The following is a 16,054-nucleotide window of genomic DNA, read 5'->3' as shown; positions in this document are numbered from 1 at the left end:
TGTTTTAAAAAATAATTTGTACCTATTAAAGTTAAGGACTTAGTGAGTCTTTATAACAGACACTTGTTTCTTACTTTCAAAGCATCATTTGTTGATTAAATAGTTTCTTCTGCTGTATCAATTATATTATGAAGTTGCTAAGGGATAAAATAGGATAACATCTGAAATGTCTGTTATAGAACCATCACTCAGTAAATGTTCATTTCTTTCATATGCAATAAAGTAGGTGTAAACACGGTCATCAGTCACTGAGAAATGCTTTAAGGGCATGTGTAGTTCTTCCCAATTGTCAGAAGATGTCACTATTAGGACATTGCATAAAAATAACTATCAACAAATTATTCTTCAGTTGTCAGGAAAATAAAACATTGTTATAGGGCCGTGAGTATAATTCACTGATACCTTGCTTAGTATGCTCGAGGTTACAGATTCAACCTTCGGTATCAAAACAGAAAGAAAGATATAACATGCAGCTTGTGGTCTGTTATTAATCATAGCCGTAAAATACATTAGAGTAACACGTCTCCTTTCTGTAATTCCTAAAACACCTCAGTTTGGGACTGAAATACTAGGTAAGTCAGACATTTTTCCAAGGGATATCAAACACAGAGTTACATAAGAGGAACAATTAAATAGAACCCTGAATGTCAGGGGAAACATTGGGGACATGATCTGAGAGTTAATAATTTTGAAGATAGAACTTCTGTGAGCTCCTGTCTCTACCACTGACTAGTGGACTTCAATGTATTTTGGTAATGAATCAGAAAATACACATTCTAATGATTGACACAGTATGATTTTGCTTCTAAGCATCACTTTGTCACATAGTCAGATAATTTACATTATATATTTCACAATAAATTGGGGGTAATAGTACATATATATATATATATATATATATATATATATATATATATATATATATATATACCATATGCAGTTGTTATAAAGATTAAACTTCTCAATACATATAATGCAGTCATTACTGATGTACAGTAAGCAGTAGTTATAAATGTTAGCTCTTAGCACTATTACTATCATTGGGAAGTTGGCATATGCATTTAATGTAGTTTAAGTCTGAGATCAATAGATTACTTCTTCTGTTGTGCTGACGATTGAACCCAGAGTTTCAGAGATAGTAAGAATCACATCTCTAGCCCAGCATCTTAAAACAATTGCTCCTCTGGTAGTTTTAAGAATTCAGAAGAAGTTAGCTGAAATAGTTGACTGGATGACTTGTTGAACACAATGAACTTAGAAAAAGCAAGACTCTACAACCTTCCTAGTTCCGCGACACTTTTATACAGTTCCTCACGCTGTGGTGACCCAACCATAAGATTATTTTGTTGCTATTTCTTAATTGTAATTCTGCTGCTGTTATCAATTGTAATGTACATACCTGGTATGCAGGATATCTGATATGTGACCTCCAAGCCCTTCACAACCCACAGGATGACATCTGCTGTTCTAAAATAGCCCCGAGATTGCAAACCTGAAAGAATGGGAAATGAGTCTGGCTTAGGAAGGAAACCCTGCTTGACATATTTTGAGGCCTTGAAATAGTGTAATTTACGGCACTCTATGTTTGAATAGGAAGGCTGTTAAAACTGACTGTGCCCATGTGTTTAAATGCAGATAAGTTCATAAAAGTACCAATGTGGCAATAAGCCTTAAGTGTCATTATGAACAAAAGTTTCACATGATCAAGGAAAAATAAAACCATGCATTTGAATTGTTTTTCAGTACAAATCAACAAGGAAGAATTCAAGTGGCAATGAGAATGAGGAGGTGAGACAAAGGGTCATATTGATTTGAAAGATTTCCTTTCATATTTAGTTGACTCAATGGTACTTACAGGAGCCCAGCTATCAACTGTTTTGCTATTGATTTAAAGCACGCATTTCCTACAATTATGACAATTTCTAAGCATTTTCATATGGTTACTAATTTAATCATTGTGTTACTGGTGTATTCTGGAACACGATTTCTATAGCAGTTTTAGAGCTTTATCGTTTGCTGTGAATCTCTCACCCTTTGGTTTATGTTCGTAATCGTCTTCCACTTTTACTTTCCTAAACGGCTCGTTAGTCAGTTGAGACTTTATCTATTTCAAAACTGTGCATGTGTCTGTGGGATGTGTGGGCGCTGGAGTGGGTGTGTCTGTTCCAGAGCTTGCATGTGGACATCAGAATCTGTTCTCTCCTTTCACCTTTGATTCTAGTTATTGAACTTGAAGTCATGTCAGTTTTTGGAAGAAGCACTTTTACCTTTTGGCAATTCAGATCTGTCTAAGATTTTAAAAGAACTTTCTTTACAAATCTCTTCAGATGTTTTACATTTTAAAATTATTTTTATACATTTCACATTTTTGTATGGTTTCTGATGTACCACTGCTGAAACAATATTTCATAACCAAAATCCCCAAGTTTTGTGCATATTTGGTTGGGGAAATTGATGCTTAGAACTTGGCAGGGCATCTGAAATTTATTGTTCGGAAATAAACTTACAGTAGGCAAAATAGCTATATGAATTACCTCTGCCAAACTCAAAAACTGTATTCTTTCCATGTCCTATCAAATAGTATTTATGGATACGTCAAAAAAAATAAATTGTTTCCAAAGCTCCCCACTATCTCTCACTTAGTATTTATGGTTGTCTGAAGGCAGGTTTCGTATGTAGGTATGTTCCCTAATATGTTGCTACACGTGATGCCATACCTGATGCTGGCTTTCCACTGAACTTTACAATACCAGTTTGAGCCTTACATCTTATTTCTCCCATTGTCATAATCCACTGTCTGCACTCTAAAGTGCCGTCATCAGTGCTCAGAGTTTTGATGACTAATGCTAGTATACCCGAGGAACACATGTAGTTTATATTTCTAGGCCACACTTGAGCATTAGGCTTTGGCAGTAATGTGTTCCTCTTTTGTAGTTGCTTGAAATCTAACTTGCTCACCTAAGGGTTCAATATTCATCTTTTTTTTCAACATTTGCTTCAAACAAGTTTGCTTTTTAAATCGATACACTCGTTTTTAACCTAGGTTGCACGTTGGAAGCCCTGATAAGTTTTTAAAGAATACTGATGGCTGGATCTTACTCTCAGAAGTGTGTGATGACATGTTCAAGAGTTTTCTATTTGAGTTCACTGCTGGCAAAATTGATAACTCCTTTATGAAATCAGTATCTCCCTTCCAACCCTGCTTCCTTGCTATGCTTGTAATAGAACTGTAAATACAAACTATCTGCAACCACTTACCCATAGACACTTTCCCATTCTAATGGCTGTAAGGCAGGTACCACCAAATCTAAAATGCCTACTACTTGGCCTTCCACTGAAAACAGTCTGTGAACTCCATGCTGTAGGTTCAACTTGGCTGTCCCCCCCTGCCTTCTCCCACTCACTTTTCTCCCACCTGGTTCAATATCCAACCCATTACTGAAACCTACTAATTCTCTTCCTTTTAGTCACTGAAATACTTTGCCTATACCCTTCAACTTCTTTTCCACCTTGATTCCTTGACATAGATCTTTGGTCTTTTTTTTTTTTTTGCTTGTTTCCTATAGTAGCTACTTTTTCTTTCTGTCTTTATATTATCTGTCTGTCTGTCTGTCTACCTATGTCTTCCTTGCTTTTTGTCTCTATATCTATCTATCTATCTATCTATCTATCTATCTATCTATCTATCTATCTATCTATCTATCTATATCTATGTATAATCATCTGTCTGCCCATCCATCCCTCCCTCCCTCCTTCCTTCCATCCATTCATCTGTGTGTGTGCCCTTTGTCACCTTCCAGTGTATTCCTTAGTCCTTTTCAAGCTCCTTTTTTTGAGACAGTGTCTGTTAGTGAATCTGAATCTCCCTGACTCAGCCAGGCTTGCTGGTCTGTGAGATCAAAGATTCCCTTCTCTCTGCCTTCTCATCCCCGGGGTCACAGGACATGCTATAAGTTCGCAACTGTAAGTGGGTACCGAGTCTCCCATCTCATGTCCCTATGCTATACTACAAACACTTTATCAACTCAACGTATCTCTCTCACTTTTCTTGCTTTAGTCTAGTCTCCTGTGGTTTCAGACTGCAAATTCACGAAAATACAAGAAGGCCATTCCTTTGTTTAGAAACCTTCAGATTCATCCATGCCTTAAAAGTAAATTCTTTGTCATTTTAAAATAAAGTTGTGGTAGCCATGGTAGCAGAAACTCACAGCTTGCCTCCCTTTCACCTTTGTCATTGGCAGGAGCAGGTTTACTTTGCAGTCATCTTTTTAAAAATTGATTGCTCTGTGTCTTTGTTCTTATCTTTTTGCTTTACCTAGCTTTTACTGACTTATTACTTTATCAAGGAATTTACGCTTTTCTCAGCATCCCTTCCTTTACTCCACAGTCTCTTTATGACTCCCTACTAGGCCCTACATATACTGGGAATGTTCTAGTAACTGTTCACGAGTTCATGTGAATTTTTCTTCCCTATACATAGACAGGGAATGTTCTAATAACTATTCACATGTTCACATGTATCTTTCTTCCCTCAAAACTGAGACTTTCTCTATGGATAATATTTTACCAAATTTGCTTATTCTTAGTATCTAGAACATTATCTGACGTTGTAGGTGGCCAATTATCATTTGTCAAATGACTATTTGTTTTATGTTGTATTCATCTTCCATGTTAAATGTCAAGATTTTTACATTACTTTAGCATTAGAATATTTATTAAAAAACCATGTGTTATTTTTTCAATTAGATTCTTTGTAAACATTTGTCCACTTATACCAATACACATTATCTTCCAAATAGTTTCTTCTTAATTATGATGAACTCTTGCCAGCTTTCACTGATGAGTCTCAGATGGTTATACATCTTATCTACTGGGTATAGATTGTAGTTCTGATTCTATAAAATACTTATAAATCACTAGGGTTTCTTATCTAGAATCTGATTATTAGTTGGAGCCAGAGGCCATTCATGTCTGACAAACTCCCCGAGAATACTTATACTGTAGTTCACCAGCAACATTTAAGCGGCAAGGTTCTAGATTGTACATTGTCAATTCCTCCTTGGACATTTTATAGGAACAATCTTCCATTGTCCTTTTGTGTGTTAAAATCATCATTGTGTATTTTAATTTCATCTTTCATGTTTTTATTTTTATATTTTAGCAAGAGAGTGATAATGCTCATATGTCACCACAGTCTCCGGTATCATCTGAGGTACAAGTTGTTTTAATGATTTGTATCTTTTCTTTGATTTACAAAGAGTTATTCCTTGCTTTCCTTCTCAAAAAAATCGTATTTAATTTTTATACAGTAATTTATTCACTTTAAAAAATCTGTGGTTGGTTATTTTGTACAAGTCTTATCTGTAAAAAATTATGAGTATTATTTCTTTGTATGAATATTCCTAGTAAATTGCACCAATTTGTGGTTTTCTGTGGAACACAAATCTACATCACAGAATGCAAGTCACTTTATAAGATGTATGCTTTCTTATCTCTACATTTTAAAATAAATGATAGCTCTTAACAATGCCATTTTCCCTTAAGCATTGGGCAATGGCCTTTGGTTTTCCTTGTAACCAATTAGGTCTGAAAACAATGCAAGAGAAATGTCCTTTTTCCACGAGAAACTATCCTGCAGTGGGTTGTTCCTATCGACAGGAGGTTACACTTTTGCTGGCATATTATATCTAAAGAACAAGGGAAGAACTAGTATATGGAAATCTTAACTTACAATATTTTGTTCAAATGCTCTGGTGGTTTGAATAACAAGTTCTTTTAACTTAATCTATTGCTTTGCAACAGTAAACTTAAAGCATTTTAAATAGTATCTCAGTTTATTTACGATTCTACAATCGATAGCCATTAGCAAGAGAATGACCATTCATTTGGTGAATTTAGGCCTTAAAGTGATGGATTGATCTAAATTCATTGTATAAATTTGATTCTATATGTTTTATCTCATTTTATGTAAGTGGATTTATATTTTTAGAAAGCTGGGATTCATTCTGTATTAGTTTATGTGATTTGTATTATAAAACTTTTATATAGCTATGAGCATGCATTTAATAAATGTATTTCTAAATTATATGGAAAGTAAAATGATACATATGGCATTTACGGAATAATTTAAATTAGGATATCCTAAAATTAGTCGTAGTTGCATGCTGTTGTCTATCATTTCTTTGTACGTTATGGCAAATGTAGGGGTATACATGACTACCACTGGGATAACATTGTTGATTTATGATACTATGGTCTGTATCTACCAGGTGGTGTATTAATGTCATTTTTTCCAGATAAGTTATATTAACTTTTAATTCCGCTTGTGTTTGAATGAATGGAATTCTTTTTGAGTAATTTATAATATTTTAAGCAAACTAATGGGGACAGCACAGAAGGCTGTAGGTGGAAAGGATGGTGGTCGTCTGTATTGTAACTCCAGATATATTCACAGTGAGCTGTCTATAGCATATTTAGGGAAGATTCAGACACCCTGTAAAAATTCTCACTGCTTCAATTTCATGTGAAAAAGGAAATGGTAAAGCCTGTTTGTATATCACATTAAGAGAGTCCCTATGTTTCATTTGAACATAAATATAGTCCCATTTTGTGTGCTCTTATGATTTTAAAGTGAAAGAAACCAGTTGCTTTACCAATTAGCATAGTCAATAAATGACAGAAGTAACTGAGGTTTTGGTCCTACTTGCTTCCCAGAATTGTCACCCAGAGTAATAAGTCACTCCCTTGCACTATAGTTATTTATTTCATAAATTATAAAATTATTAAAGCACTTTCAGTGTTCTCATTTAATTTTTATAACAATCTCATTTGAATTGCATGGAATTTACCACATTAAAATCAAATGTTTCCACAACTACACCTTAAGCTTTTCACTCCAATAGCCAATTTATTTACAGCTGTCTTTCCATAGCTCACCACAGCTTGCAGAAGCACGATGAAGTAATGTGCATTCAGATGGATGACAGTAATTTATGCTCATATATTCTGAAACCCCTGTTCTTATAAATTTGAAGCTTGGCCTCAAGTTTTCAACTGCTATGTGTCAAGACAGTGTAGATACAGTCCATGTTGATAAATCTTTTAATTGAAGTGTGCTTCATTATTTAGAGACTAAATGGATTCTTTTTATAACCTATCATACCTTGTTAATGGTTTTCTTTTCCATTTTTGTTTGTTTTGTTTTTGTTTTTGTTTTTTGTTTTTTCTTTCTTTCTAGAAGAATCTAGTCTGGTGAGCTACTTCACCGAGTAAGGGCTTTTGGCACCAAACTGAAGCAACTGAGTTTGGTTACAAGGACTCACATGGATAAAGGACAGAAGTGACTCCCCCAGTTGTCTTCTGATTTCCTCTGTCCATCACCCTCTCCCCAACACACACACTCTCTCTCTCTCTCTCTCTCTCTCTCTCTCTCTCTCTTTCTTTCTTTCTTTCTCTCTCTCTCACTCTCTCTCTGTCTCTCTCTCTCTCACACGCACACACACAAAAACACACACACCCCTTATTTTTAAAAATTAAAGGAAAATTAAAAATCCATACCTAAGTAACTTTGCAATATTTACTGACTTTTTAAAAAGTTAACACATCAGCTTGAATTGAAATTGAGGTTGACTTTATTTATGTAAATATCAGAAATACATCTCAAAATTGGAACTAGTATGAATAGGCAACTGGATGGTCTTGGAACAATAAAGGTTTTCTTCTTTTGTTTTTAGGACTATGACAGGTCTGATGGCTTTTCACACGGTCCCTTTGGCTTGAAGCCTAGATCAGGTAAATGTATAGTATGGTCTTTAAATAACATTTGTTATCTATGTTGAATCTAGAGTTTCCAAGTTTAAATGCATCAGAATCCATAATTTTGTATACTCAAAGCTTCTCTTCCCTCTTCTAATAGCAGTTTTCTCTTGGACTTCTTTGCCTTTACAGTTCCCATCATCATTTCTTTCTTATTCTCTCCATGCTCTGGTAACCTCCTTTCTGCCTTAGGTATCCTGCAGTCTTATTTCTACTCTACTGTGACTGCTCTTAGAATGAGCCCTCTGCCAGCAAAGCACTCTTTGCAATTATAACACTCCATTATATTGTGGTTTAACCCAGGGATCTTTTGCATTTGGCATGCTCAAAAGAAAATGGATCCATTTTACTTGGCAAGGTACTGAATCATGGTTTTCTTCCCAAATAACCCTCTTGACCTTCCAGAATAATTTCCTTTTTGTCTTTAGAGGTAGAAGGGATAGGTTCAACTATCCCTTTTAACCTGGTTCATAAGATTCCTATAACATATGGTTAAATAAGAACATATGTAAGTGGTAGAAGTCACTGCAATTTTGTTGCCTGTTGATTTTTGTACTATTTAGCTAAAATCATTTAAATATAATTAAGATATTTGAATACATTATTAATAACATCTTTTGTAATTCTATATTCATGCTTTTGATCACGCCTCTTTCTCCATGGATGGCTGGTCTTTGTATTATCTTTATAAAAAGCTAGGGAATTTCTATTTGTATACAGCCTTCAGTCGTGCATCTCGTCAAGAATATGGGGCAGCAGATCCAGGATTTACAATGAGAAGAAAGATGGAGCATTTACGGGAAGAGCGTGAACAGATTCGGCAGCTTCGCAATGTGAGTCACATTGACCATGTGGTTCTCCTTTTACAGAAGTGGGTTTAATTCAGCAAATTCAAAAAGTATATTGATTTTATTCTTAATGCTCTTTCAATTTTTGATCACATAATAATATGAATGCATACCATGTTTACATAAGACATCTGCAATTTATCTTCATTTCTTTATAGAATCTTGAATCCAGATTAAAAGTCATTCTGCCTGATGACATAGGAGCTGCACTGATGGATGGAGTTGTTCTTTGCCATTTGGCCAATCACATAAGGCCACGCTCCGTAGCTAGTATTCATGTGCCATCACCAGCAGTGGTAAGTAGTGTCAATAGATTACCGACTTTCCAAAGACAATACAAATTTTTAAAAATGTCTTTAAATAATGCCCGTAAACAAAGAGTTTTTAATATCAACTAAGTTCTCTTAGAAGAGTACTTATACTGTGTGTCTTTCTTCTGCCTCATAGCCCAAGCTGAGCATGGCAAAATGTCGAAGAAATGTAGAAAATTTTCTTGATGCTTGCAAAAAGTTGGGTGTTTCACAGGTAATTATCTGACAAAGTTGTCATTTAACTATTAATCTGTTACAAGGAAAGTAGAATCATCTTCATAGTAAGGGATGAATAACATTTTGTGAACACAAATTTATTTTTTTTCTTTTTATCATGTACATATATGTAATTGGTTTTTTTAAGATCTTTTGAAGGCCTTTCTAAAGCATCTACCTATATGTAAAATGGTTGCTAATCCATCTGTGTGTAAACACAATGTAGCTGTGCGAACTGAAGCTTAAGTGTGACACCATTGCTGTTGGTATTTAGCTGCTGGTGGTGGTGGTGGTGGGGTTCCGCTGAAGGATGTTTAGACCCCTTGTTGTTCTTTAGTGTTATGCTGGAGACTAAAGCCAAGGCCTCATACATGCACAGCACACATTCCACCACTGAGCTACATGCCAGCTCTTATCTGTAACTTCATGAGGAAATTCTGAATTCTGTCTAATATACTTATACAGTAGTATAACTATATAGAAACAATGAAACGGTCCAATTAAAATTTTTGGTACCGGACTGGAGAGATGGCTCAGTGCACAACAGCACTGGTTGCTCCTCCTGGAGACCTCCTGGAACTGTGTTCAGTTCTCAGAACACAGATGGCAGCTCACATCTGTTTGTCACTACAATTCTAGGGGATCTGACACCCTCACACAGACATACATGTAGGAAAAATGCAAGTAAAACTTTAAAAGGTAGGTAAATATCTACATATACATACATACATACATATAGATATATATGATAATATCTATAATGGAGAAACTTTGAAATAAATGTGCATTGGTTTGTATTTTATAAAATAATTGCTATATTACAAAATCAAATCAGTATTGTTGATAGATTAAAATGTCTAATAAAAATGTTGTCAATCTTGAGGACTTTATAAAACTAATGTTACCATGACTACTGAGGAAAGAGACACTCTGAAATTTCCATTACTTTGTGTTCAGCTCTCTTTTAAATGGTAACGTCATTGACTCGCCATCAGATCAGATTTTACCTCAACTGAATAGACACTATTTTTAAAGAAAAAAAAATGAATCCATGTATGCTTTGCTAATTAAATGCTTTTTGTTTTCTTACTGTGATTTCTATATGATGCCTTAAAATTATATTTCATAAAAAGTTTACTTTTGAAGTTTTCCCTAGTTGTTATTATTACATGATATTACATGATTTTTCAAAAACATTTTTGTTTTAGGAATTTGAGAGTTTTACATTTAGTTTCCACTTACTTTTATCCTGAACTTGGAAGATAATAATGTGTTATTATTTTACTATTTCTTTACTCTAGGGTGTTTCCTAATTTTTCAACAACTTTATTGGGGTGATATCAATACCTAATAAACCACATATAAATAAATAAAAACATGAAATTTGATACTTTTTAAAAATTCTGAAATTCTAACTTAATGGTCCATTTCTGGTAGCCAAACACTTTCACACTGGCCTACATCTCCAGCCTTTAAAATATTGATCTAACCATGCATTGTTGAAAACATCAGCAAAATTTTGATCCCAAACATTCCTCATGTCTTTCTGGAGTCCATGCTTCCTGAGATAACCACCAATCTGCTTTCTATCAGTATGATCGACTTCACATTTCAGGGGTTCTTGTAAATGGAACCAGCCAATATGATTGATCCTCGCATTCCCAGTTCTCATTTAGTATAGCCATTTTTCTTCCATTAATTAATTAATTTATTCATTTTACATCTCAAAATCACAGCACTCTCTGTCTTCCCAGTTCCCACTAATATACATAGCTCATCCCTCACCGCCTCCAAGAAGAGGGAGTGCCTCCCCCAGGTATCATTCTACCCTGATATATCAAGTCACTGCAGGATTAGGCACATGCTCTCCTGCTGAGGCCACAGAGAAAGCAGCACAGTTAGGGGAACAGGATCCACAGACAAGCATCAGAGTCAGGGACAGCTCCTATTATAATTGTTGGGAACCTACATGAAGACCAAGCTGCATATCTGTTACATATATGTTTGTCTGTAGGGGGTGATGCTTGGTTCAGCCAATACTTACTTTTAGGTAATGCTATTATTTGAAGTACAGCTCCCTACCTCACTAATCCCCTCTTGGCTCATTTCTTGGTCATTTTCTTCTTGTTTCACATTGATTATTTTCTTAGTTAGGGTTTTACTGCTGTGACTAGACATCACGACCAAGGCAAGTCTTATAAAGGACAACATTTAATTGGGCTGAACTTAGAGCTTCAGAGGTTCACTCCATTATCATTAAGGCAGGAACGTGACAGCATCCAGACAGATATGGTGCATGTGGAGCTGAGGGTTTTACATCTTCATCTGAAGGCTGCCTAGAAGACTGGCTTCCAGGAAGCTAGGATGAGGGTTTTAAGCCGACTCCCACAGTAACACACCTACTCCAAGAAGACCACACCTCCTACTGGTGCCACACCGCCAAACAGTGTCAATCCCTGGGCCAAATATGCAAACCATCACAATTATGATTTGCTCTTTTTGCAGTTTCTGACGCAAGAACTGTTGTCCTTGCTTTGAAATTTACTTACTTTTATGATACCAACCTAATTGATTAGTTAAACATTTGCATAAAATACTTCAGGAGCACCAAATGTAGCAATGAATACTAAAATGCAAAAGTCATTTTTAGGGTATCCTTAGGTATTTTCAGTATTATTCAGTGAATGCTAATTTGCTTACAGAAGTAAAGAAGGTGAAGGCTGTTAAACTTCTTAATTTTGTATCAATGTAATTTGAAAAAAGACTGAGATACAAAATCCAGAAGTTCAACTTTCCTTATAAAAGCCGTTCTGTCATGGACATGTGGATTTTGATGTATCCCTATCAGTTACAGTTGGCCATGACTCTCTGGAATTTGCCTGATGTGCTATTAGGGGAAATAAAGACATGGAATTCAGGGCAGAAGTGAGATTTTTAAAATGATCACAGAGAATACTAAGGAGTACTGTACTTAAAAAAAGAGAAGAATGAGTAGTATTCTTGGAAATATTTCCCACATTAGAAGAGGATTGATACAGACTACTGCAATTTAAAGACCACTTGCTGTAGGTTTAGTGGAAGAACCAAGCAAATTTGTATCATTGAAATCAAAACAGGTAGAAGGTTTCAAGTAAGGCACTGTTTAAAGATCAATGCGACAGAGTAGTCAAATATGTATGTGGACCATTTGATTAGAACAACTTCAGTGGGAAGATACATGAGAGGCGCTCCTGAGATAGTAGACTGGATACTGGTGGTCTGTTCCTTAACTCTGTGTAGGGAAAGATATTTCTGTGGAAAACCCTGGTATTAATGACCAAGCTAATCTCTATAGTCCCTTGCTTACTATAAGGTATGAGTCTAACAACAGTTTATATTATTTAAAAAGAAAAAGTAGAATTTTGTATTGTTTATCTGAATTTGAAGAGAAAGAATATTTAAAAGATCTGGCTTTTGGGCCTACAGAGATAGCTTAGCCGTTAAAAACACTGGCTACTTTTCTAGAGATCCTGAGTTCAATTTCCAGCACTCACATGCCAGCTCACAGCCATTTATAACTGTAGTCCCATGGGATCTGATGCCCTCTTTTGCTCTGCAGATATACACACAGACAAAACATCCATATACATAAAATACATAAATAAATAAATCATTTTTATTAATCTGATTCTTTGTGTGGGGTTGAAGTGGGGTATATGAGTGGGTTTGAAGGGAGGAATGAGAATGGGGAAACGGTGCAGTAATTTCAAAACAGGAAAGAAATAATTTAAAAATTAAATAATTTTAAAATCTGTTTCTGACTCAACATTTTATTCCACTGCTAAAAATTATGAACATTCAAATACCTTTTGCTCTTTCCCCAGGAGAGACTCTGCTTGCCTCACCATATTTTGGAAGAACGAGGTCTTGTGAAAGTTGGTGTCACAGTTCAGGCCCTCCTTGAATTACCTACTACAAAGGCATCTCAGCTTTCTATGGCTTGATGTGACATTGAAAGCATTATACGTGTATAATTTCATGTATTTGAAATGATTTCCGGTATCTCAAAATCATGAAGAATGTCCAGTAACAACAGTTTGCCTTAGGTTTCTTTCTTTTAGATTCACATAAGATATCAGATATGAACTCTGAGTTTTCCAAGCAATTTTTGGAAGAAAATTGGATTAATTTAATAAGAGTTTTTGATAAATTAAAATTCTTTTATTTTGTGACTCAGTAACCTTGATGAATTTCCAGAATGCAAATTCGTACAAAATTGAAAACATACTTTCAATTTAACAATCACATTAAGTTGAATATTTTTACATCACTGTATACTAGTGAACATCTAGGTCACGTAATCATGTTTTAGGAAAAAAATTCTATATTTGAGTTACTTCATATACTTCTAGCTTATACACAATCTCTTCAATATTTTGTCTTTGTTTCCTAGCAAAAATGAGTAGAAAAATCAAAACCCTGGCATTATTCAATTCTTTTAGTACTATCAGTTGGTGCCAAAATATTTTCAGTTATACTGTAGGTTGTTTACATGTGAAGTGCCTGTGTAATTGATGAATCTTAAATAGTCTTAAGCATTTTTGCAATTTCTTTTTATGTATTAATAGAATCAATGGAATTTTTAAATATTTTGGTAGGTTTTGTATGGTCAGTAATATGTGAGGATTTAAGTGTGCCTCACATTGGTGGTTTCTTAGTTAATGCATTGCAGTTTCCCTTGAATTGGTTATTTCATGTTGTCAAAAAATGTTAATATGCTTAATTTATGCTATTTAATTTTGCAAAACCGTAGTCATTATTTTAATCATTTTTTCGGAAGAGTATTTTATTTCTGTGTTGAGAACGTTACACAAAGCAGTAAGGCTTTGGAAAGCTAGGGAAGTACTATTGTCAAGGACATTTGGATGCAACTGCTATGTTTGGGTTCGTATCTCACCTTACAGAAGCATTCAGTACATAAGTGCTGCCTTCAATTTTCAGAGAGTGGCCATTAAGAAACAGGTTTTGATTCAAAAAATCTGTCCCTTTCTGGAGCATGTATACCTTATGATCCTCAAGTAACTTGATGTTGAATTAAACACAGTCTGGTTCATGGAATAGAATGTTCAGTAAAGTCCTTGCTTGATTTGGAGATGTATAAACTTACAGTGATACTAGGGCAGGAATTTTTCCAAAACATTACTGTGATAGCTAACTCAGTTTCCTATAGAAGAGCCTTCATATTCACTTTTGTAGTAACCAAGCTAGTATCATTTCTTAACTGTGTGATTATTTGCACTTATTACCTCTTAATATGGATGCAACTTAGTAAAAACGTTGGTCTAGGATATTTCAAAGGGCATTTATAAAATGTAAAATGTCATGTGCCAAATACTATGGTAAGGATTGGGTTTAGGAATAAATCTACATTTTTTGTCAGTCATTATGAAGCCATACATTTCAATCTTGGCTTCAGAATACAGATGTGTTTTTACATTCCCAAGAAGTCAAATTCGAACTATTAAAGAGTCAAGCTTTTTATACTGTAAGTTTTAAGAATTAAATTATTAATAATTTATTATTTAAATATTTGATCAAATTAGTTATGACTAAATAGTTGGATCTGAAAATATCCCCAATGACATAGGTAATTTAGTAAGTACCTTAGTCGATGAGTTTTTAACCTTGACAGTTGACAGCATTACAGACTTAAAAACTTTTAACAACCAAAACAATCATTCATAATTCTCTCATGGTTATTGTGCTATAGAATTGCTCTTATTACTTAATGTTGTATTATTTTCCTAGTAGTTTTGTGCTTTGTTATTATTGAAATAGTTGTGACTTTTTAGACAATTCTTTTGCTACATTTCACTTGTCAGTTAACTATTACCTTAAAGAGAAAGCACACCAGAACTTCGGTGCTCTGTCGTCTTTATAGCTAATACAAATTGTTTTCAAGATGGGTCCCTTTGAGGTCCTTAATTATTATTGTGCCAAAAGGCAATAACAACATCACTTCTAAGGCAGTTTTTCAGCATAGTCCACAATGACAAACTTATTCCAAGACCCTGACATATTTATGTTAGTAGTTTTTAAGTATAAATTTTATGCTAAATATTTTTATGACATATATTTACTTCAATTATTGATTTAAGAATCATCATTATTTGGATTTTTTTTATTTGAGGAGGATTGAATAATCAAAGAATATTTTATTGGGCCCAAATATCATTAGGTAGCTACTTCTATTAAACTTTATGACCATATGGCACAAGAAAGAAGTGATGTTGGATATGTTTGAATTGAAATGAGTAAAAATGCATAACCATTTGTTTAATAATTATCTTTATAGAATGCTAGTTTAATGACTTTTCTAACTGAATTTTTTGAAGAATTCAGAAATGTTTGTATTAGTCACAGATTTATCATAATTGATTTTCTGATGCATTTAAAAAATAAATGGAACACTAAATGTATATTACCGATGCAAACTGTGGATAAAATTGAATGAAAAAAATCTCAGCCTGGTTCTCATTTTCTCTTTCCTATCATCCCTCTCACTATTGCTATTCCCCCTGACAGTTTGTGTCTGTGGTGCCCACTGTGGAAGAATAGTTAAACCTCGAGTGCTGGCGATATTGCTCAGTGAGGAAAGGTGCTTGCTGTGGAGCCTGCTAACCATTCCCAAGACCCACATGGTGGCAAATCCTGCAGTGCCGATTCCTGGAAAGGGTCCTGAGATTTGTGGATTCTTGAGTAGTTCAGCTCCATGAGTGCACTTTGGCATAGTATTGCCACACACAAAATAATAAGCTTAAAAAAGAGAAAACAACAGGACCCCAGTTGGAAGAATTAGAGAAAGGATTGAAAGAGCTGAAGGGG

At 34.6% G+C, this 16,054-nt stretch overlaps 1 protein-coding gene and 1 non-coding gene across 7 annotated transcripts in view; both read left to right on the top strand.

The window, feature by feature from the left end:
- The window catches only part of Lrch2 (leucine rich repeats and calponin homology domain containing 2), an 82,563-nt gene extending 66,874 nt beyond the window's left edge, over positions 1–15,689 (top strand). For 3 of the 6 annotated variants that reach the window (XM_087600708.1, XM_087600706.1, XM_087600705.1), the window contains 6 exons: positions 1,744–1,788; positions 7,734–7,791; positions 8,536–8,648; positions 8,822–8,959; positions 9,111–9,188; positions 13,054–15,612. In XM_087600708.1, the coding sequence (XP_087456834.1) occupies positions 1,744–1,788; positions 7,734–7,791; positions 8,536–8,648; positions 8,822–8,959; positions 9,111–9,188; positions 13,054–13,173 (552 nt within the window). In that variant the 3' untranslated portion in view covers positions 13,174–15,612. 6 annotated transcript variants of the gene reach the window in all.
- Snora35b (small nucleolar RNA, H/ACA box 35B) lies at positions 5,542–5,670 on the top strand. The gene has a single exon (XR_015647199.1). It is a non-coding gene; the product is annotated as a small nucleolar RNA SNORA35 (small nucleolar RNA).
- Positions 15,690–16,054: the final 365 nt, after the last annotated feature.

This window comes from Rattus norvegicus, chromosome X (assembly GCF_021556685.1).
Source record: "Rattus norvegicus strain SHRSP/BbbUtx chromosome X, alternate assembly SHRSP_T2T, whole genome shotgun sequence".
Lineage (NCBI taxonomy): Eukaryota > Metazoa > Chordata > Mammalia > Rodentia > Muridae > Rattus > Rattus norvegicus.
The sequence above is the reverse complement of the archived record's forward strand: the minus strand, read 5'-3'. Positions and strand labels throughout refer to the sequence as shown.